The following is a 20,345-nucleotide window of genomic DNA, read 5'->3' as shown; positions in this document are numbered from 1 at the left end:
CTTTTGGTAAAGGAAAATGGAACCAAATATAACTATGTATTTGTTTCAGAAATAAAAAAATCATATTTAAATTTCCCTTTATTAAGAGTGCTTCGATTGTCTATAATATATATAACACAGGCAACTAATACATTAATTTAATAAATATTTACTGTTTTTTGGGAACAGCATGGGAGTAAATGGTATGTACGACACCAGCCAAACCCACAATGCATAGTCCCATGGTCAAACGGTAGAGAATACCATCAAGAGGACCACCCTTCAGGAACACTGGAACGTCATTGTCTTTCTGAAAACAGTATAAAGAAAATACTTTAGTATGTTGTTATTTACTAACTGCTTGTGAATATAACACAAACAAGTGGTGAATGTTTTAGTATTTGACAGTAAAGCAAAACTGAATCCAATTACCAAATAATTCGATTGAACTTTCCTTGGCTGTCAAACACTTAACACACCTTGTTTAATTTAGTATTGGGAAGAAGGTTAGTTTGTTTAACGCACATTTGATCAGTTGATAGAAGTATAAATTATGTTTTAATACACGGAAATAGTTTACCTGGAATTGGTCCTGGCGTTTACGGATGGTCTCCGGTACGGGAGGATAGGGGATGTTGGTGCCAGGAACGAGCCTCCTCTTGCCAGGTGCGGCGCAGGCAGCCTCGGTCACCGTAGACAAATGAGAAGTGTTGTATTGGATGCTAGGCGGCTCCGCTCGTTGCAGGGCAATTGGTGCCTAGTAGGTACCAGAATATTAAGAGATAAGCATATTGGGTTACTTGAAACTTCAATAGTACATATATCTAGTTACGCAAAAACACTTACAACAGGAAACAGTGGGCTTTGCAAGTGAGTAGCAGCTACCAGGCGGCCGGACATTTTGCTAAGTTGGTGGTACATTTTTATTTCCAGGTGTTTTTCTACGAAAAATGAAGAAAATCTGAGCTGTTACGAAACAACTCCTCACGACACGTTCAAAAATTACTATTCAGCTATTATATTATGATAATGTTACTGTTACTGACGTAAGATACAAATAAAATGAAATACAGAATTTATGTAAATACTAATCAACTAATTAATGCTTTATCTAAAGTTTACTAAAATTGTGTATTGTTACTGTATTTTGGTAAATAAATAAGATTCTGATTAGCCATTGTATTATTTTGTATCTAATGTTAAGAACAAATCTTTCTAGAATTGTTGCCATCCGTAAAATTCGTAGGAAAATTCTTAAAGAAAATATTTGCTGATTATAATCCATAAGTGGGATGGTAGGTCTTTTAATACAATATCAAAAGATCGTACTGTACTGACTGACATAAAAATTACTGTAGCTAGAGTTTATGCAAGTTATAAAATTAAATAATTGTAAATAATAATAATAAAATTAAATATTTTTTCATATTGTAACATTTTGATGTCGTTTAGAAATCTAAAAAATGTATTGATTTCATTTTGAAAATCGTAGAAAACAATATATTAATTTTCAGAAGCTAACTATATAATACTATAACTACATAACTAATATTAACACAAAATTTACTTTCCTTTCTTGAGCGATAAACAACAATAGGATATTTTTTCAAAATTTACCATGAGTTTCACTATAATTTTAATTTCAGAATTTTTGAACGGTATGTCCGCCATATTTATTTCCCGAATTTGACAGATTCTTTCTTTTTGAGCACGTTGTAGTAAAAGGTGAGCTTGTAAAATATAATACTTTTGTTACTTTATGTGAGTCCTACGAGTTATATTTCGTATTTAACCTACTGTTTGATATATACGCCATCGAAAAAAGCCATAGTGTGCAACAGTAACCGCCTACCTAACCTTGTATTGGCATTTACATTCGAAATTTGAAAATCCGCGTGGCGTGTCATTTTGACGAGCTCGATCTGCTTTTGTTTTTCAGTTTCAGTTCTTGGACCGCCGTGATCATAGATCACCAAAAATTCAGTAAATGTTTGTCCAATAAAATAAATCTTTTTCCAGAACTGCAATGCAGATATTTGTGAAAACCCTCACGGGGAAGACCATCACCCTTGAGGTGGAGGCTTCAGACACCATCGAAAATGTGAAGGCAAAGATCCAGGATAAGGAGGGTATCCCTCCCGATCAGCAGCGACTGATCTTCGCCGGCAAACAGCTTGAGGATGGTCGCACACTATCAGACTACAACATCCAGAAGGAGTCTACTCTCCATTTAGTGTTGAGGCTCCGTGGAGGTATGTGTCAAAATGTTTTTGTTGTATCTCTTGACAGTATAATTCTATAAATTAACACATAACTAGAGTAATTCAATTGGATTTTAAATATTGCTAGGGGATATTTTAAGGTTACATAAAAGAAAAATTAAAACAAATATCTCCCTAACATTATTTTTGTATTTCGAGTTCTCGAGTATCCACTGCTAGCTGTTCAAGCTCATTCTGATCTTTTAACATAAAGGAATATATAAGCAATAAGTTTCAATTTGTTTTTACAGGTACCATTGAGCCCTCCCTACGTATTCTGGCTATGAAGTACAACTGCGACAAGATGATCTGCCGCAAGTGCTATGCTCGCCTGCATCCCCGTGCGACCAACTGCCGCAAGACCAAGTGTGGCCACACCAACAACCTTCGCCCCAAGAAGAAGCTTAAGGATTAAACCATCTAATTTAGTACTATCAATTCCATCATTGAAATGAAAATACCATTCTAAAAATGTAACTGAAACTAAAATTATTACAAGTAATAATAAATACATTTCAAAAATTTTTTCTTTCAGTCAGAATCCCTTCAATTCACCTATATATATATCATGCCTCATGTAGTGCTAATATGTGGCGTTACCACAGCGACATGTCCCTAGAGATATGTATCTCACGACATTTATCACGCATTTACCTTTTTGAAGCTCTTGAAGAGAATAGTAGTGTTACAATTGCCGGGCAGAGATCGCTGATGGCTGTATAGCTGTGGTGTGCTGTACCGATGATAAAAGCTGAGCTGTGCTGTGCTGATAGAATTTAAGCTGAGCTGAGCTGTTATTTATTATTACGCAATTATTTTATTTAACAATCAAAATAATACTCCTTGGTGGAATATAGTTGGTATAATCTAGCAAGGAGGCTCAATATTAAATTGATACAGGCGTAATTGAAACTTGTTACGTTCGGTACATTTTTAGACTGTGGTTTTAAAAAGAAAAGGGTGAATTCTTTGTTGTTAGTTTTTGATGACGGCAGTTGAAAAACTTGTTAAATAAATAATGGCGCAATTATACACATAAAAACTATTTCGTATTTAATTCAGCATCTCCTCTTACAGTAGTCATTCAATATTCCTCTAGTCTCAGTAGTACGGTTGTTTTGTCCGGTCACGTACTACTGAGCCCTTTTTAGTCTCATTAGTACGGTTATGACGTCAAACCGAACTGTTGAGCCTATAGCTGTAGTTCGGTTAGTGGTGGGCAAAACCTGGTGTGACCACGAGTCCGAAGGGCTTTAAATAACAGCCGGCATTCGGGCAAAGCTCACTCTGCAGTGAACGTTGGCATATCTTTGTACATTGGTATACGAACTTTTAGCATAGAACAAATTAAAAAATTTGGAGTGAAGTCAATATTTCCGGGGGGGGGGGACACACACGACAATTCTCGCCGGGGTTCAAATGGCCACAGAAAGCAGTATTGTAAAGTAAGTGTGCGCAATGCAAACTAGCAATAATGTGGCCATTTCTGGTCAGATGACGTTGTTTCAACAGCAGGAAAGTTTCGAATGAGGTCAGAGCAGGACCAGAAAATATGGTGCAAAATATAGAAGGCCTAGCCAGCATTGGAATGATACAGGCTGATTGGATGGAAGGCTCAATCTGTCACTAGAAATGATGATTTTTGCCCTGCCCGAAGCAAAAGATATTACGAGCGTGACGTAATAAAAGTTAATGGGGTTTCAATTAATTATCAATATATTCTACCTATGTTAAATAAAACAACTTTTTTTCACAACCATGTATATTCCACAGATATTGTAAAAATATGGATGGTATACACCCTTATATAATGTATAAAAATATATTTTATAGCAATATTTTACAATACTAAGATTTGTTGTTATTTGAGTAAATAATTATACTTATTGGACATATTTATATAAAAATACACATTTCTGGCTTTCTCTAATGTACGCGTAAATGCTATGTAAATGGACGGATACGATTTCGGTCACTCAAAGGTATTATTACTATACCATGCCAAAATGGACGACTTTTATTTTAGGCGGTTTTTGAACGGAATTTTCTGAAACAAAACAAAAATCTTTATGAGATAAAACAAGAAAGTACCTACAATGTGAAACATCATTATACAACTGAAGGTATGTAACTCTTAACACTTTCCTCTAACTAGTGCTATTTCGTTTTCACGGAGCTCACCTACCGCTTACTTAACCTGAAGATAAGAGAGGTATATATTACAGAATCGACTGTCTGTCGACCTTTTAACCCGTGGAGGAAAAACCAGCCCAATACAGGTTTGGTTACGTACCCCGAAACGCATTTCTCGGGTATATGGGTTCCCTCACGATGTTTTCCTTGACGGATGAGCATGTGATAACCATTTATGATCCAAAGATGAATTCGAAAATCATTGGTTTAGGCCCGTACTCGAGTTCAAACTTGTGAACTCACAGGGGAGTCACGCGCTGTTTCAACTACTAAAACACACACTAAAAAGACTGTTGAATCAGCCGACATTCTGAATTCAAGTTGCTGGTTCAATCTACACAAAAAGGTCAGGCCACTCTATTGGACAGAGAACCTAATGTCTTTGGGTTAATCTTTGATCTGTGTGTGATAAGGATCCTGGCCCATAGGACTGATCCTGGACCTATTTTTACGTAATTATCCACTCTAATTCTATCGCAAAAGGTTTAATATTGTGTTTTGAACAAAATTTAATTACCAGCATACTAGCTGCCAAAGGAAGTATGCCTTTCTATCGTAATACTTTTTTTTTTGAAATTGTTATTGTGCATTTTCATGCTATTTCCTTTGACACTTTAATTTCATGCAGAGCGTAACAAAGAATCGACATGCGTAACAAGCAAACATATTTTTTATAGTTATCTTTCACTCTATCAGACTTTGAATTTGGTTACTTTTAACACTTTTATTGAGTACTACATTCTTCGTGCAACAATAAAGATAATGTTGGCGTGTACGAAATGGCAAGCAGCGGTTCGATATGATCAAGTGCGAGAAATGCAGCATTTCATTGATCTTGACTTATGAAACAAAAATAGTGAAGAAAAAAACTACATGACTATAGTGCATGTTTGATGTGACTTATTATTTCCCGTGACGTTGAGCGTTGAGGGCTGTGATAAAGTGCAATGAAATGATAACAAACATGTGCATCGTGCAGGCATGCGGTGTGTCACACTTCGACGTAGTCTAGCGGAGTACCGGGCGGCGCATGGGTGGCGTGTGTCGCGTGGGTGGCGTGTGTGGCGTGGGGCGGCGGGTGCGGCGCGAAGGCAGCCAGGTAGCGGTGCGGCGCGCACAGCGGCAGGCTGGCCGCCAGCTCGCGCGCCGGGGACGGGCACGCGGGCGCGGGGGGCGGCTGCGGACGTTGTAACATTACTACAATAAACAATAACATTACCTATACAAAGGTGACCCCCCGCTCCGCGCCAATTCGTATCGGGCCCGACCTCATCCCCTCTGGGTCTTACATGGCGTAACGGTGTGCACGGACGCGTGTGTATCGCTCGCACCTACGCGTTAGGCGGCATACGGTAAGTATAAGATTTATGTATGAAGTGTTTACTACTCTTTTTTCTTCATGAAAGCGTAACAAAGCAATTCTGTTTCGCATTTAGAAAGAAAGAAAGTATTTTTAATATTTATCAAGATAAAAGAGATTTGTTTGCTGATAGGCTGTTATAAAGACACGTGGCTTTGTCCTACTCCGCCTTCTACACATAAACGGCTAATTCAAACAGACTTACCGGCATAACAGCAATGGTAACGGTATCCGAGAATTTAACTTTGTTCTTCTCTCCGGCGCGACTCGTTCTCTCAGGGATGTCGCCATCGTGTCTATATTGTCTGCTAACACTTGTGCTTGGAAAAAAATTGTTCGTGCTTTGGTAACGGTACAGTGTATTTGGCACATCTTCTCTTAGTTCTGTTTGGAGTAAGTGTCTGAAATGGGCCGGAGTCATTCTATCGTCGTGAGGCATTAGATGGGACTTTGTCTCGCTTATAGGTAAGAGAGTATGCTTTGAGTTCTGCTTATAGCTCGATAGCACGTTGTCGACGCTGTGACACTTCATGCTTTGACTGAGAATGGGTTTGAGGTCATTGTATCCGTTGACGTGCGTGTCGTCTCTAACAGCTGTGTTCCATATAGTGTTGTCTCTTTCTAGGTATTGGTGGAGGTTCGGTCGGATGCTGTTGGTGGATATTGGCTCGGAGTGTGTGTGTACGGGCATGATGGTGGGTTGGGGCACGCGCGGCAGCGGCGGCGGCTTGGTGGCCGGGCCTTCGGAGGACGCGCTCGTCGTCACCTCTGAACCAGAGTACGAATGCGAGCTGCATTGCGAACATGAGTCGGAGCAGTCTGATTCTGTAACGTAAAAGATGTAATGTTTTAGTATTGTCATAGATTAAAGATTAATAGTACAGATCACCTGATTGTCTGAACAAGATGATTCCATGCTTCGGGCACGTTAAGTCGTTGGTCCCGGCTGTCAGCCGTTAAAACACCTCCACCAACCCGCAGTGGAGCACCGTGGTGGAGTATGCTCCATACCCCCACCGGTTGATTGAGGGGAGGCAGTGGGACGTATATAGGCTGCTACGTATAGATAGATTTGCACGGTAAAACTTTTTTAAGTTTGAGAGGTACTGTATTAAATATAAAAATGTACTTTGCAATTGTTTATAATAAATAAAAAAAAACCGGTAACTCCCCACCCAGCAGCATTTTCGACGCGGACCTCACTCGCTCTGGGCTAAGCAGTAAGTACATACTTACGCACTGCCGCGTTACGCAGCTCATGGTAAGATTTGTGTACGTATAGTGTCCGGGGTGGGGTATAGGACCGCCGATGTATATGTACACGTAGCTCCGCGGCGTACCGTGCGCGTGCGCGTAGTGCGCGGCGAGCGCAGCAGCCTCGTGCGCGAGCGCGGGTAGCGCGCGGCGGGCGGCGGCGCAGCGCGCGTCTACGAACAGGTCCCAGTCCGCCAGGTCCACCGCCAGGCTGAGGGCCTTCTCCACGCGACCGCGTCTGTATACATATTTTTTTTTAATATTCCACAACTCATGTCTCGACTTGTGGTTCGACTCAGTCTCATGTTGCATTCAAATTCACTGTGCTGTTTAATAATAACCTGTGACCGGGATAGGAAGTGCCATTTGGGGTCAATAACCCTGAATGTCGTAGTTAATGTAGATATGACTTAATAATAATTATAATTGGTTTCACAAAGTTATAACCCCTTAATTATACATATAATAGTGAACTGTTGTTAACCCGAATATAAAAAAAAGACCACGAGATTTTTGAGATTGCGTGATTACGTTACATTATAATATTGTCTTCTTCTTGTATTACATTGTACTACATAATATTCAATTTACTTTCTTTTTCTGAATATAATTATTAAACTTGTATTAAATAAAAGTCAATAAGTTCGAGATACCATAAGTACAGTCCTACTAATCTTATAAAATATGTGAAAGTTTGTTGTTCCAGACAAACAATAAAAACAAAAATACATAAATAATAATAAATAAACAAAAACAATACAAATTCCTAAAATAACTCACAAAATAAATCGAATATTGTGTATCGAGATTTGAGTGACATATCCATGTTAGAACGACAAATGTCGCAAATGGCAGTATATATCCCGATCACTGATAATAAAACTCATACAAAATGTGTTGTGTGATTGAAGACATTAAAGGTCAGAAGAAAATAAATGTACGCATTTTTAACAATCATTTTAGAAGGAATATCGGAGTGGATACGGTTGATAACTTTATGTAGGTTTTTGATTTCTTTGATTGAGAGTTTTAAATAAAGTTAGAAGATAGGTGTACCTGAGTAGATGATGGAAGAACTTTCTCGCGAGGTCATGGACCGCCGGAGCCAGGCGCTCCGCCTGCGGCCCGTGCGGCGCCGCGGGGGCCAGGTACGCGCCCAGCGCCGCCTGCGCCGCCGCCTCGCCTGGGCGGACATACACACACAGGTAAACACTTTAATGCTCACATAACATATAGCCTAGATACGTCCCACGTTTAGTACAGACCTCCCCTCGATCAATCCGTGCTTCGGAAGGCACGTTTAGCCTCAGATTAGATACTTATGCGTTAATCAGCACACGATAAGAATGAGTTTCTTTTCTTTTTGTATGAGCGGAACACGACGTTCGTGCCTCACCCAGCAGGGTCCTCATTATTATGAGGACCCATACTACAAACACTGGTATTCCAGCGTCGTGGTTCACGCCGCGACTTGTGCCGAGTGAGGCCCTTTTATCTCAGGACGTCCACCACCACCTTATGATTATTCTAATGAACATCCTCCTATGCTTTTTGTAATTGTTTTGTGTGGCGTCCTTTTATAATAAACAATTTCTATTGTATTCTATACTCTATGGTAATATTACCAGCTGCTCCCTGCAGGCCGGCCCTCAGCGCGGCACACACGATGCGATTGATACACCACAACCCCTCCGTGCCCTCCGCCTCCCAGTCCAAAGCTCGCAGCAACGACACCGCGTTACCCGTGCGCCCTGCACGCACCCACGCCTGCAAATATATTTAAAATAGTAAGACCGAATGTCCTTATAAAATACGAACCCACTGATATCCTGTAAAAAAACGGGAGAGCTACCGTTACAGGTATAATTATACGTTATTATATGTCATCTCCATTATCCCGTTTTTCATAGGATCTTACCTAACATAGATTTGACAGGTGCGGTTTATTACAGAAGCGACTGCCTGTCTGACCTTCTAAACCGCGAAGGGAAAACCAGCCCAATACAGGTTAGGTCACATAAATAAAAGCATTTCTCGGAAATGTGGGTTTCCTCACGATGATTTCCTTCACCGCTGAGCACGTGATAACCATTTATGGTCCAAACATGAATTCTAAAACAAATTCGACAATCATTCGAAGCCTGTCCTGGATTCGAACCTGCGACCTCAAAGTGAGAGGCAAGCGTCCCAACTCAGCTACCATTGCTTCAGATACGATATTCTTTGTCAATATGCTAAAAACCACAGACTAAAAACTTACAGTCAACAATCGTGGGTGCATGATACGTAGCAGGGTGAGCGGCCCACCGGAGAATGAAGCCAACACGAGCGGACCGCCTCGAGACGGCTTGGTGGCTAAGATCTGCAGTCGCCTCGAATCTCTGGGAAAAACAAATTCTGTACTTATGATTTTGTTTTGATTTTCCCCGAAGGGTAAGGCAAAGGGAACTATGCCCATACAACCATGTCTTACGTATTTTTTTTGTTACATATGAAATGATGAAGGGTGATGATGAAGAAACCTAAGCCCCCACCCTCGGAGCAGACTCCTACTCCGAACCCCAAACGAATTAACTCAAAAGTCCGCATAAACTTTTGAGTTATGAAGCGGCTTGTTGGCACGAAGCGAAAATAGGTAGATACACTTTGTCCACCGAATATTCCGATATAATAACACTGTCGCGAATATTTTCCGACTAACTTAATGCGATCTTAACCACAAAACACCACTTCGTATTAATTATTTAGATTATTCAATGAAGAAAGCAACTGTCCCGTTTCCCGCCAAAAAGCCTCTGTACTTATGAAATAAAAATAGATTATTAGTGTAATTGTACCAAAATTGTACACTCTGGGCAAAGGTATCACCTCTCTTCTTCCACTGTTCCCTATAGAGGAAAAAAACTAGAAGTTTTGAACTGCATTTGTGTAGGTGGCAGCACTGTTGAGTGTTCCTAAATTTTGACAGTTCTCCATACTGTCCAGCTAAAATTCGTGATAAATTGGTTTAAAATATGGAACAACGTGAGTTGTATCCCGTCTGAAGGATGAGTTACGAAAAAGAAAAGCAGTCAATTGTAAAAAGGAAGTTATGATTGAAAATAAGTTTTTCTTCTTTTTGCAGTTTAATGCTGCGCTAAGGTTCATAGTGTAAAAATATAATCAAATAATATATTTGTACCTACTCAAATAGTATGGGGAACTGTCAAAATTTAAGAACACTCAACAGTAGCGACACCTGATGGGAGAAAAGGGCAGTTTTTATCCGCAACGTAAAGATCTCAACGCTTATCAGGATTGTCCGGAGTTCGAGAAGAATCGAGAAAACTAGAAGGACCAAGGAGAGTTCTTTACTAATGGGTTTGCGCATAAACGCTGTGCTTGTAGATTCTTTGAGGTTTCACTCAAGATGGAATAGAACAGATTTCTTATAGAGATAACTTGCATTTCGTAATATCGTTTAATCAGATACCTACATTTTATTTATTATTATTTGAAAGTTGTGAGGGCCGGACCGAATGCGGCCCGCGAGGTCACTGCGACCTTGACAGATCTATTGTGACCTTAAATCCCTACATTTAAATATCCTCCTCTAGACCGATCCGTTCGAATAGATCCAACGTCTTTTTGGGAGAAAGCTCCATGACTTCCTGGGGGTCCATTATGTGGCCCCCAAGTGTACGGCTTCTACTATGTATGAGAGCCTCACAGCTGCATAGCAGATGTAGTGGCGTCTCATCTTCCCCTAAGCAGAATCTGCATAGAGGAGACTCGGTCAGCTCCATTTTGTGTAGGTGCTTATTGAGTCTACAATGCCCTGTGAGGGCCCGTATCAACAACCTAACCTGCCCCCTAGTGAGAGTAAGGATTTTTGATGATAACTACATACACGAGTATTTGATTTCATTTTGATAAGTATTTTTTTTACTTAATTTTTTCGTAATGTATATATTTTTATTTTATTAACATGCTATTTATAATATGTTTTTAAAGTAGATAATTATAACGAAAGAAATTAAGAAATTATTTTTTATTACAGGCCACAGTAACAATACAATAGAATAAAAAAAAGAAAACTTCCCAAAAAACAAAACATAATATAAACAAAAAAAAGATGTTGGTCGAAATAGTGATGTAGCGGTGGTGGTCGTTGTACCTGAAGTAGGAGGTGAAGTCGAGGCACTTGGCGTGGTGATTGAGCAGCGCCAGCGCGCGGTCGAAGCTCTGCAGCCGGCCAGCCTCCTCCGTCGCTACCACTATGTCGCCCGTCCACCGCACGTCAGTCGCTATCTGCAATATAAAGAAATGAACATAAACCATAAACAGCGTCCCACTATATACATCCCACTGCTAGGCACAGGCCTCCCCTCAATAAACCGGAGGGGGTATAAAGACCATACTTCACGTCGCTCCACTGCGTCAGAGTAAAACGTGACAAAATGTCGCATTTATTATTACATTTTTCTTTATTAAAATTAATGTGACACTGGTTATAGCTCCTGACACGTTACTTGTCCACTCAACGAAACTTATAGTCTAGAGGACTGAGCGGCAGTGGCGGATTTACCAGTAGGCTGAGTAGGCTGAAGCCTAGGGCGGCAGATTTTAGGGGGCGGCAAATTTGGCCTAAAATTTTTTTTTGTCTTACAGAAATAAAAAAGACATTATTATATAAGTAAGTACATAAAGAAACAAGTGACAAGAATTTTAATATTTTAGTATAATGGACAGTGTACTGCACATTCTTACGTCTGTACGGGCTTCAACCGAACATATTTTGCTAACATTACGCCCTGCTTTTGGTAGCGCTGTGCACTCGATTATTATTAGTGTGAAACGCAGCGGCGGCGTAGCGTAGTGGAGGCGGCAGGGGCGGGTTTTTAGGGGCCGACAAAATTTCACAATTTATAATCTATAAAAAATTCTTCTTCTATCGTGTGGGTTGTGAGGTGGATTACCAACCTCATCAACCCAAAAAAAAACCCGTATATAAAAATGAAACCCGTTTTCCGTTGTCACGACATAACATAGAAACGGCTTGAGCGATTTGGCAATTTTTTTTTGTAGTTTTCTAATAATCTGTACAAGGTTCTTACGGAAAAAATATTAAGAAAAAATCTCAGAAGGATTGAAAAATATACATTTAATTTTTCATATTTTAAAAAACGCGCGTAACGAATATAGACATCATTAAATTTAAAACAAAAAATCTGTGGTCATTTGTAAATTGAAATATCTAAATAAAAGGGCGGCAAAATTGTCTTCCGCCCCGGACGGCCGACACCCACGCTACGCCGCTGGTGAAACGGTCACTCAACGTAAACGATACGTACTAGCCACGAGCGCAAATAAAGAAATAAACCTACTTAAACGAATCTTTGAGTTAACGATCAAATCCTACAACTACAACTGAAGGTGGAGCGCTGATCGCCGAGCTACTAGAGTGGAATGTTGTGTTAATGACTGTGATAGCGAATCGATGCTTTTGGCCTGCCGCAAGCGGGTCTCACCAACTGCATTGAGAAAGCGCACATATCACTGTGTAACTAGCACGTTCTTCTTCCAGCGAAGCTTTAACAATTGACGCCACGATGGCAACTAACATAGATCAACTCCTCGAGAAACAGAAGGTGAACTACGATAACATCAAGCAAATCACCTCCAACTACGCCAAGGATACTGTTCAACGGAAGATTTTCAGTTATCTAGAAAAACGTCTAGAGGCTTTGGAGGCTCACTGGGCTGAGTTTAGCATGAATCACGGGAAACTTGCACCACTCGTGACGCCTGACATGGACTACGTCATTCAAGTAAACGGTAGCTTTATACGACAAAACACGACAGAAGATGTTCAAGGAAAAACTATCTATATCTCTCATGTCACCACGCCCTACAATTGATGTCCAAATGAAAGATAACTAAACGGCAAGTTCATCTAAAGACAAGAATAAAGTGCTTTTGAAAAATCGGCTTCTAAAATTAACGTCGAGACACTAATCGCCAGAAAACAACGCCTAAAATTGATATACCCGAGTTAAATAACAAGTGGGTGTCTTTTTGCGATTTTTATATGCTAACGAAGTCGTAAAAATTGCAGCTACTGAAATCTAAACTGAGAGGTGAACCAGAAAAGCTCGTACAGCATTTGAATATCAGCGCCGACAATTACGACTCGGGCTGGGACATCTTTCGTAACCGGTATGAGAATGGACGACTCTTATGGTCATCATACATAAACACGGTTCTCAGTTTACCTGACATCCAAGCTGCATCGGCAATCAACTTATGCAGGACACTGTGAACGAGTGTATAAACGGCCTTAACACAGAAGTTTTGCGTCGTGCTGGTCTATCCGGGATAGAAGCGCTCATCATAAAGCATCGACTGAGATGGTGCGGTTACGTCTTGCGAATGGATGACAGCAGACTACCGAAAGCAGTTTTCTATTCCGAGCTCTCTAGCGGAAAGCGAAAACATGGTGGGCAATATCTGCGTTACAAAGACGTGCTTAAGCGCAATCTCGTGGCATGTGAGATACCAACAGTTAGTTGGGTGGATTGTGTTTGTCTTAGACCGGAATGACGCCGCGCCGTTCACAAGAGCGTCAATTTATTTGAAAAGAAGCGTTTACAAGATCTCGACGCAAAGCGCCAAATGTGGAAGACTCGATCAAAACCCACACACTCAATTCGTCAGGCCAGCTTTATTGTGTGCCGTATGACCGGATCTTCAAGTCGAAGTTCGGTTTCGCCAGCCACATCAGAGCCCACCACAACATCGATCCAGGATAGATATTCAGGAGTCACCGTCGCCGGATACGGTTTGGACGACATGAATTATGATAATTAGTACTTACATGCTGCTGTTTTAGCTCAACAGTATACACTTCACTAAATCGACTGCTGTAAAAAAATCTAGAAACTGACACAACTTACTTCACAATCATATTAATAACGGGAAAAAGCCGATGTAATGAGGACGATAGAATACAAATCCGAAAGTTGCAATTTTATTAACAGAATAAAAGTACTAATTAATTTGATTGTGAACTAAACTAGCGTATTGAATTTTAGAGGTCAGTAGGGGCGGCAAAAATTGAATAGCCTACTGGCGGCAAATTTGTAAATCCGCCACTGCTGAGCGGACTGACTAAACCAAGAAAAAATAATAGTTAAATAGATTTTTTGTCACATTTAGATCTCTCTAAATCCCCCAAAAAATCTCTAAATCTCTCTAATGTGTGGTCTTTAGTAGGTAATCAGAATTTCATAATTTATTTTCGACCTAGGTATATCTCGACGGTACTTACAAAGCCAGCCCTCGTGGAATGCGTGAGTCCAGCTATATGATGCACCACATGTATGGAGCCGTCAATACACGCGGCCAACAGTTTCCCGTCGCACTGCGAGCGCTGCGTCACCCGCGCAGGCGCCGGCAGCGACGCGCGCGTCACACTTTCTCGTAGTGACGATAACTTGGTGCGCTCTGTCCTCTCCTCGCCGCTGGGCATTTCATAGCGGATCCAGTCTAGCGCCACGCCAGTCTGTGGGTCAAAAAATAATGGTTATTATTAGGGCTGCTATAGCTCGTCGCTCCACGAAGCCTGTGAAAACCCCAGGAGGCTTCTGAGCTTCTGGAAGAAGTTAAGTTGGCTTACGTAGCCAACAGTAGCGTTGTTCAAAATTCTAGAGTAAGTAAATTAATTTTTTTTTTTTTGGGATTATGTATAAGTTTTTACAATAAAATACCAGATGATATTTTAAATTTGTCAGAGAATAAATTTAAAGCTCACGTGAAGCTTACTTTATGTAAAAAAGCTTATTATAAGATTAATGATTACCTAAATGATAAAAATTTCTGGTATTGAATGTGTTCCTCTAGTTATTAAATAACTTGTAATGTGTACCATTGGTTTTTAAAAGATGTGTTGCTGTTGCAGTTTCTTGTAATTTCTTCTCCTCAACCATAACACCTTGCGAAATGACGTAAATTCAAAAATGTTACATTGACCTTCAACAAGTTTATCCATGATAATTACGTTGAATAAATGATTCTGATTCTGAAAAATATCACGCATGGTCATCTTAGAGCCTAAATGCGGAAAACAGAGCCCACTAACTAACTAAGAGTCATAGGTCGGATCAACATTATCTCGTGATTGGGGTTAATTGAAGGACAATAGAACCACTGTGGTCGTGTGGCACACCGGATTGCTTCTCACACGAGGAGCGTCGGTTCGAATCCCGTTACCGGACTTGCTTCACTAACACTGTTGCCTCGACCATTATAGATGGCGATACAGCTCACCTATCACGTTGGTCTAACAGAAAGCTCAGTCAGGTGTGAGTACTTAGTTCATCTTGCGATGGAGGTAACTCTGCCTACCCCATTGGGATATAGTCGTGAGAATACGTCAAAACAATTTTAACCACCACTATCACAATACGGGTCGTATATACTCAATCTGTGGTGGTTTTCGCGGATTTGCAAGGTAAAGTATGTGTTTAAGTTATCGATGAAGGACCATTCTCACCTTATGATTGGCCACCTGCTCCACAATATGAATAATATTGTCACACTTATGTGCCAACTCAGCAGAGAGGGTCTCATTCTCCAACTGGTGATATGCCAGCAATGTTACTTGTTGTCTGTAAAATAAAAAAATCACAAAATCAACACAATAATATATTCAGAATATATTTATTATCTTAAGGGATAAGAGATGTTTTATCCGGCCAAATACAGGTCACGTAAAAAAAAAGAATTTAAGAGATGCAGTTTAGACTTGAATCGTGAAGGCTGCGCGCGGACCATTGTTTTTATTTTTTGTCAGTTTAGTTTATATGTTCGAATTTTGAAATTGGACGCCGATGTTCTTTCGTCTGATTCGAATATTTGACCTCATAGTAATTGCCCGCGCTGGGACGAATGCGCGGCGCCTATAAATATTTATTTTTAATAGTGATTTTTCACCAAAACATGCTAATAATTTGCAATAAAATCAAACCTAGGCTAAGTGCTTGATGTAAAAATAATGCGAATGAAATTAATTAGTTCAAAATTTCTTGTTTGTGATTTGTGTGGTAAATAAATATTAACTGATTATTATAAAAGCATCTTTCGTAAGTAGTACTACCTATCTAACCAAGTAATAACGATTAAATTAGGTATTGTGTTGAGGTCATATTGATATCATTGTGGCAGCGCAGGACCGATCGTCGTGGAGATCCTTGGGGGAGGCCTATGCCCAGCAGTGGGCGTCGTACGGCTGATGATGATGATAGGTATTGTAATCGGCAGCCCTCAGACGTCACACACAGTTGCACGTGTTGATAATGTCAATGTGTAGTGTCTGTGTAAAACGAGGTCGTTTGTATGAAGTGTCCTGGGTGTGGTGATAGGTGATGACATTTGTTTTAAAAATAAATAATAAACCAATTTTCTTAACAGCATACAGTTGAAAATGTTGAAATGCTTTTGTTTAATTGAAGTTGACACAATTTTTTGCCAGTGTGTTTTTTATTGGTTCATTGTTAAGTAACAATGGATAATTTACAACTGACCTGTTGACTGAATTCAATGGCATTGCGATTTTCAATGGAACATTCCAATAATGTGCAGTCCAATTATCCATCATAGGGTGAGTAAAGTCCTTTTCTGGGGAATGTAACATTCGTACGAACGATGCAATGCAGGCAAACGCTCAATTTTCTCGAGCACTTCCATATAATGTAACGTTGTTGTGAATGGTCGACGCTGTGCTCGATCGACGTAATTAATAATTACGGCGAGTGAACATTTAGCTGTAACGTATCTTTCTATCTCTCTCTCTGGTCGTAAATGTTGTAATAATACATCGAGTATCGTGTTTAAAAACGGCGAATGTTCGATGTTCTGTTACAAGTAAATGGTCAAGTCTACACTCACCTTTAGGATGATTTTCAGGAACGGTTCTGGGTTATCTCAATCATAATTTGTGGCTCTACCCGCCCCAACATAAACTACGTATGTGATTATAAAAATCACGTCTAATATATATCCAATAATGAGTGGATGGGTTGAATTCAAGGAATGTAATGTACTTTTTCCGATTAAATAATACACACAGACAGAGAAAGACCGCATATCACTATAATAATCTTTTATGGAGTAAGCAGAAATAAAAATCATTACAGGACAACGCGTAAACGTACCTTCAGTCGTAGCATAATAGGAGAGAGTCGCGCGCCACGCGCTGGCATGTTACTACAGACTCTGCACGGCTACAGAGCCGCGCGAGGCGCGATTTATATCGAGGGAAGGAAAGGGGAGGTTTATAGAGGGTGGGGGAGGGAGGGCTATGACTAATTGGCGCTACGTGGATAGACATCATAGGGCTTATTGGTCAAAGCTCTCGATATAATTCGAGTCGAGCGCGGCGCGGTAATCGTGCTGCGACGGCTGGTCGAACGATAACGTAGTTGATATAATTACCTATGAAGAATGTATAAGCTCACCCGTGCAGCTGGTAGAGATGCAAATTAGCGAGGTCTTCCAGCGCGGGGCTCCAGGGCGCGGGCTCAGCGCCGCCGCCCGCCCACAGCAGCACGCGCGCGCCCGCCGCATTCTCCCGCCATGACACTCGTCGCTCGGCTCTGCGACCGCCTCCGCCTAGCTCCAAGATCTGTCAATATACATCTATATATATAAAAGCGAAAAGTCAACTGTCAAGTAACTGACTTACTCATCAGGAAATCACAGAAACTACAACTGCTGGTAGTCTCAAAGGTTCCTTTTACGACGTACATACTAAATAAGAAGGTGATTTTGCGAATTTTCTACCCCTAGTGGTGTGGGATCGGACCGATCGTCGTGGAGATCCTTGGGGGAGGCCTATGCCCAGCAGTGGGCGTCGTACGGCTGATAATAATGAGTGGTGTAGAAAGGGGTGACAAAATTTGTATGAAATTTCTATAGTTTTAATTCAAATTCAAAAATATCTTTATTCAGTAGGTAACACAGTTACGCTTTGAATCGTCAATTTTTACATAACAAACGTCTCATCCGCCTAAAACTACTGCAGCTTCTCACAACCTGTATAGCTGGGGAAAAGAAGCTGCAAGAAAAACCTCGGCACAGTGCCCTAGATGTTCTTTAAAAAAATAAAAATAAACATAAAATAATAGGGTATCACACTAACAAAGTCATGGGTAACAGCTAGTACATACATAAACTCACGCCTTTAATACCTAACGGGGCTACTTTTGGTAAAAAGTCCTAAGATGGACATGAGGAATAAGAACAGGTGATCATCCCACCACCCATATAATTAATTGTCCATCTTGCTAGACACAATACTAACATCTGTCTGTTTAATGACATCCTCTGGAAGATAATTAGCTAAACATGTGTTATGTTTCCTCTCAGACAAGTATAGAAAAAAGTTGTATGCTGATTTAGTAAATCTATTTGGAAATTTGGTTAATGGTTTATAACATGATTTAAGGGCAGATGGGTAGACAGTATTTCTGTCATATTCATGTCTAGCTCAAGATAGAGAAGAGTGGTGGAGGTTAGGAGAAGCTGTGCCAAGAAGCACACTACCTTGGCATAAAAAGAGTTACTAAGGCTGTTGTAGGTATAACAATTGTAACACCTAATTCAAATTCAAATTCAAGAATAAAGATATTTTTGAATTTGAATTAGGTGTCATCTATATGCTTTGTCAATTCAGGGGACTATCGAGAAGAATGTTGGTGAAAACAAGCATAAGAGTAGTTACTTCACTACATAGACCACAGCTTCTACACATTCTAAAGAAAAAGAAAAATCAATTTACATTAGGTTGGTACTCCACCTCACAACCCACATGATAGAAGAAGAATTTACATTTACTTATGTTATCTTTGTGTATGCATAGATATTGTTAGAAATTGTTCTGTCTACCTGACTCACTGTTTTTAAGTCTCAAAGTTCATTATTAATTTTGTTGTATGTAGAGAGCACCATTATACGGTGACAAAGTGTAGGCATGTAAAACGTGTTACCTGTAAGTGTGGGTCTCTGTCTGAGATGCGGCATGGTTGAGTATTCACTGTTTTACCGAAGCTAACTAACGTAGCTGATCGGTCTGCATGTGCGAACAGTAAGTGTGACTTACATAGCACAACTGAAAACAGAATTTATACTAATAACACCGAAATTATATTCTTTATAAATTATAATTCCAACATAAATACAGACAAACACAAATACTGATTCAAACAACATGTACATGCGACATAAATGCTATTAATCCAACATAACAATAAAAAAAAATTAATTAAAACAAATTAAATTATACTACATATTCTTGAGCCAACACAAGCAAATGTATGCACGACAACATTGACAAAATATAAAATCACATTACCCAAGTTGGTTTGATAATGTTAAGTACCTATTTAATCTGCTGACTTACTATGGTTCTGAGGGTAAAAAAATAGAAAATATTCAATAGGGGTACTAGTTCTTGCAAATAAGTAACTCAATACGAGGATAATTTGATTGTGACTTACCACCAGTAACGGCTTGGCTTGAGAGTTTCCCTACACAGTACCTATCAAACAGGATCTGTGTTACATCTAAAGTTTCAGGTTTGATAGTGAGGTAGGCAATGGCACCGGTTGAGAATACGATCGTGATCAGTGTGTCGGTTGTCCAGTCGCAGAACACCACGCTCCGGTCCCGGAGTTTGGACTCAAGCTGCCGCATATGCCTTGGCCGCGGTGCTCGCCAGTTTCCACCTCTTCTCTCACAATAACTCCTTTTCCCGGCATCGTATACCGACTCATCCACTCTCTTCTTGGTTTCATATCTAAAAAGTGAATCACAAAACTCGTTCTAAACAATTTTTAGGCTAACAAAATAGAAAGCAAACAAAAGTTTTTGACAGCAACCTACTTGTAACTTTTGAAGTCTCCGTTTTTCAAGTGCACTGAATCGTCGCAAGTAAGAAACTTGACTTCGTAGTTTAACATTATCACTTCAAATTATATAATGTTCATTTTTATTGTATTTCAGTCATTTTAAATAAAAATATTTACAGTTTCACATTCCATACCAAGCGGAAGCAACGAAAGCTAACTTGACATTGACAATTGTTTGACATTTAAGACTTTTTTTTTGTTTTAGTTTTCCCCGAAGGGTAAGGCAAAGGGAACTATGCCCATACAGCCATGTCTGACGTATTTTTTTTCTTGATGATTAATGAAATGATGAAAGGTGATGATGATGAAACCTAAGCCCCCACCCTCGGAGTAGACTCCTACTCCGAACCC

The 20,345-nt window shown here is 40.0% G+C and overlaps 3 protein-coding genes across 6 annotated transcripts; 1 reads left to right on the top strand and 2 right to left on the bottom strand.

Annotated features, from left to right (window-relative positions):
• Positions 1-65: 65 nt before the first annotated feature.
• Positions 66-985, bottom strand: LOC126368598 (uncharacterized). Its single transcript, XM_050012666.1, has 3 exons — positions 826-985; positions 560-736; positions 66-289 (listed from the first exon to the last, which is right to left on the bottom strand). The coding sequence occupies exons 1-3, from the start codon at positions 898-900 to the stop codon at positions 149-151; spliced, it is 393 nt and encodes a 130-aa protein (XP_049868623.1). The 5' UTR covers positions 901-985; the 3' UTR covers positions 66-148.
• Positions 986-1,571: 586 nt separating this feature from the next.
• On the top strand, positions 1,572-2,762 carry LOC126368599 (ubiquitin-60S ribosomal protein L40). The gene is made up of 3 exons (XM_050012667.1): positions 1,572-1,704; positions 1,999-2,231; positions 2,492-2,762. The coding sequence occupies exons 2-3, from the start codon at positions 2,006-2,008 to the stop codon at positions 2,653-2,655; spliced, it is 390 nt and encodes a 129-aa protein (XP_049868624.1). The 5' UTR covers positions 1,572-1,704; positions 1,999-2,005; the 3' UTR covers positions 2,656-2,762.
• A 1,248-nt stretch (positions 2,763-4,010) lies between these two features.
• On the bottom strand, positions 4,011-20,141 carry LOC126368563 (WD repeat-containing and planar cell polarity effector protein fritz). Of its 4 annotated transcripts, none has more exons than XM_050012599.1 (14): positions 19,969-20,141; positions 19,584-19,882; positions 19,074-19,195; positions 17,544-17,710; positions 15,581-15,695; positions 14,357-14,590; positions 11,204-11,337; positions 9,308-9,428; positions 8,673-8,814; positions 8,104-8,230; positions 7,134-7,285; positions 5,999-6,618; positions 5,398-5,610; positions 4,011-4,287 (listed from the first exon to the last, which is right to left on the bottom strand). In XM_050012599.1, the coding sequence occupies exons 1-13, from the start codon at positions 20,043-20,045 to the stop codon at positions 5,425-5,427; spliced, it is 2,496 nt and encodes an 831-aa protein (XP_049868556.1). In that variant the 5' UTR covers positions 20,046-20,141; the 3' UTR covers positions 4,011-4,287; positions 5,398-5,424. The 4 variants fall into 4 exon arrangements, with proteins under 4 accessions (XP_049868556.1, XP_049868555.1, XP_049868557.1 ...); XM_050012598.1 differs by having other exon boundaries at positions 5,454-5,610; XM_050012600.1 differs by lacking the exon at positions 5,398-5,610.
• Between the last annotated feature and the right edge of the window lie 204 nt (positions 20,142-20,345).

Source organism: Pectinophora gossypiella, chromosome 7, assembly GCF_024362695.1.
Source record: "Pectinophora gossypiella chromosome 7, ilPecGoss1.1, whole genome shotgun sequence".
Classification (NCBI taxonomy): domain Eukaryota; kingdom Metazoa; phylum Arthropoda; class Insecta; order Lepidoptera; family Gelechiidae; genus Pectinophora; species Pectinophora gossypiella.
Note: the sequence above shows the minus strand (reverse complement) of the source record. Positions and strands in the feature narration are given on the sequence as shown.

Excerpts from the sequence above, each read along its gene's own strand:
- LOC126368598 (XM_050012666.1), bottom strand. The coding sequence starts at position 900 with ATGTACCACCAACTTAGCAAAATGTCCGGCCGCCTGGTAGCTGCTACT. Across the intron at positions 737-825 it reads AAAGCCCACTGTTTCCTGTT|GCACCAATTGCCCTGCAACG; the intron begins GTAAGTGTTTTT and ends GGTACCTACTAG. Across the intron at positions 290-559 it reads AACGCCAGGACCAATTCCAG|AAAGACAATGACGTTCCAGT; the intron begins GTAAACTATTTC and ends TACTGTTTTCAG.
- LOC126368599 (XM_050012667.1), top strand. The coding sequence starts at position 2,006 with ATGCAGATATTTGTGAAAACCCTCACGGGGAAGACCATCACCCTTGAG. Across the intron at positions 2,232-2,491 it reads AGTGTTGAGGCTCCGTGGAG|GTACCATTGAGCCCTCCCTA; the intron begins GTATGTGTCAAA and ends TTGTTTTTACAG.
- LOC126368563 (XM_050012598.1), bottom strand. The coding sequence starts at position 20,045 with ATGTTAAACTACGAAGTCAAGTTTCTTACTTGCGACGATTCAGTGCAC. Across the intron at positions 15,696-17,543 it reads CATCTCTACCAGCTGCACGG|ACAACAAGTAACATTGCTGG; the intron begins GTGAGCTTATAC and ends TTTATTTTACAG. Across the intron at positions 4,288-5,453 it reads CGCCACCCATGCGCCGCCCG|AAAATTCCGTTCAAAAACCG; the intron begins GTACTCCGCTAG and ends GTTTTGTTTCAG.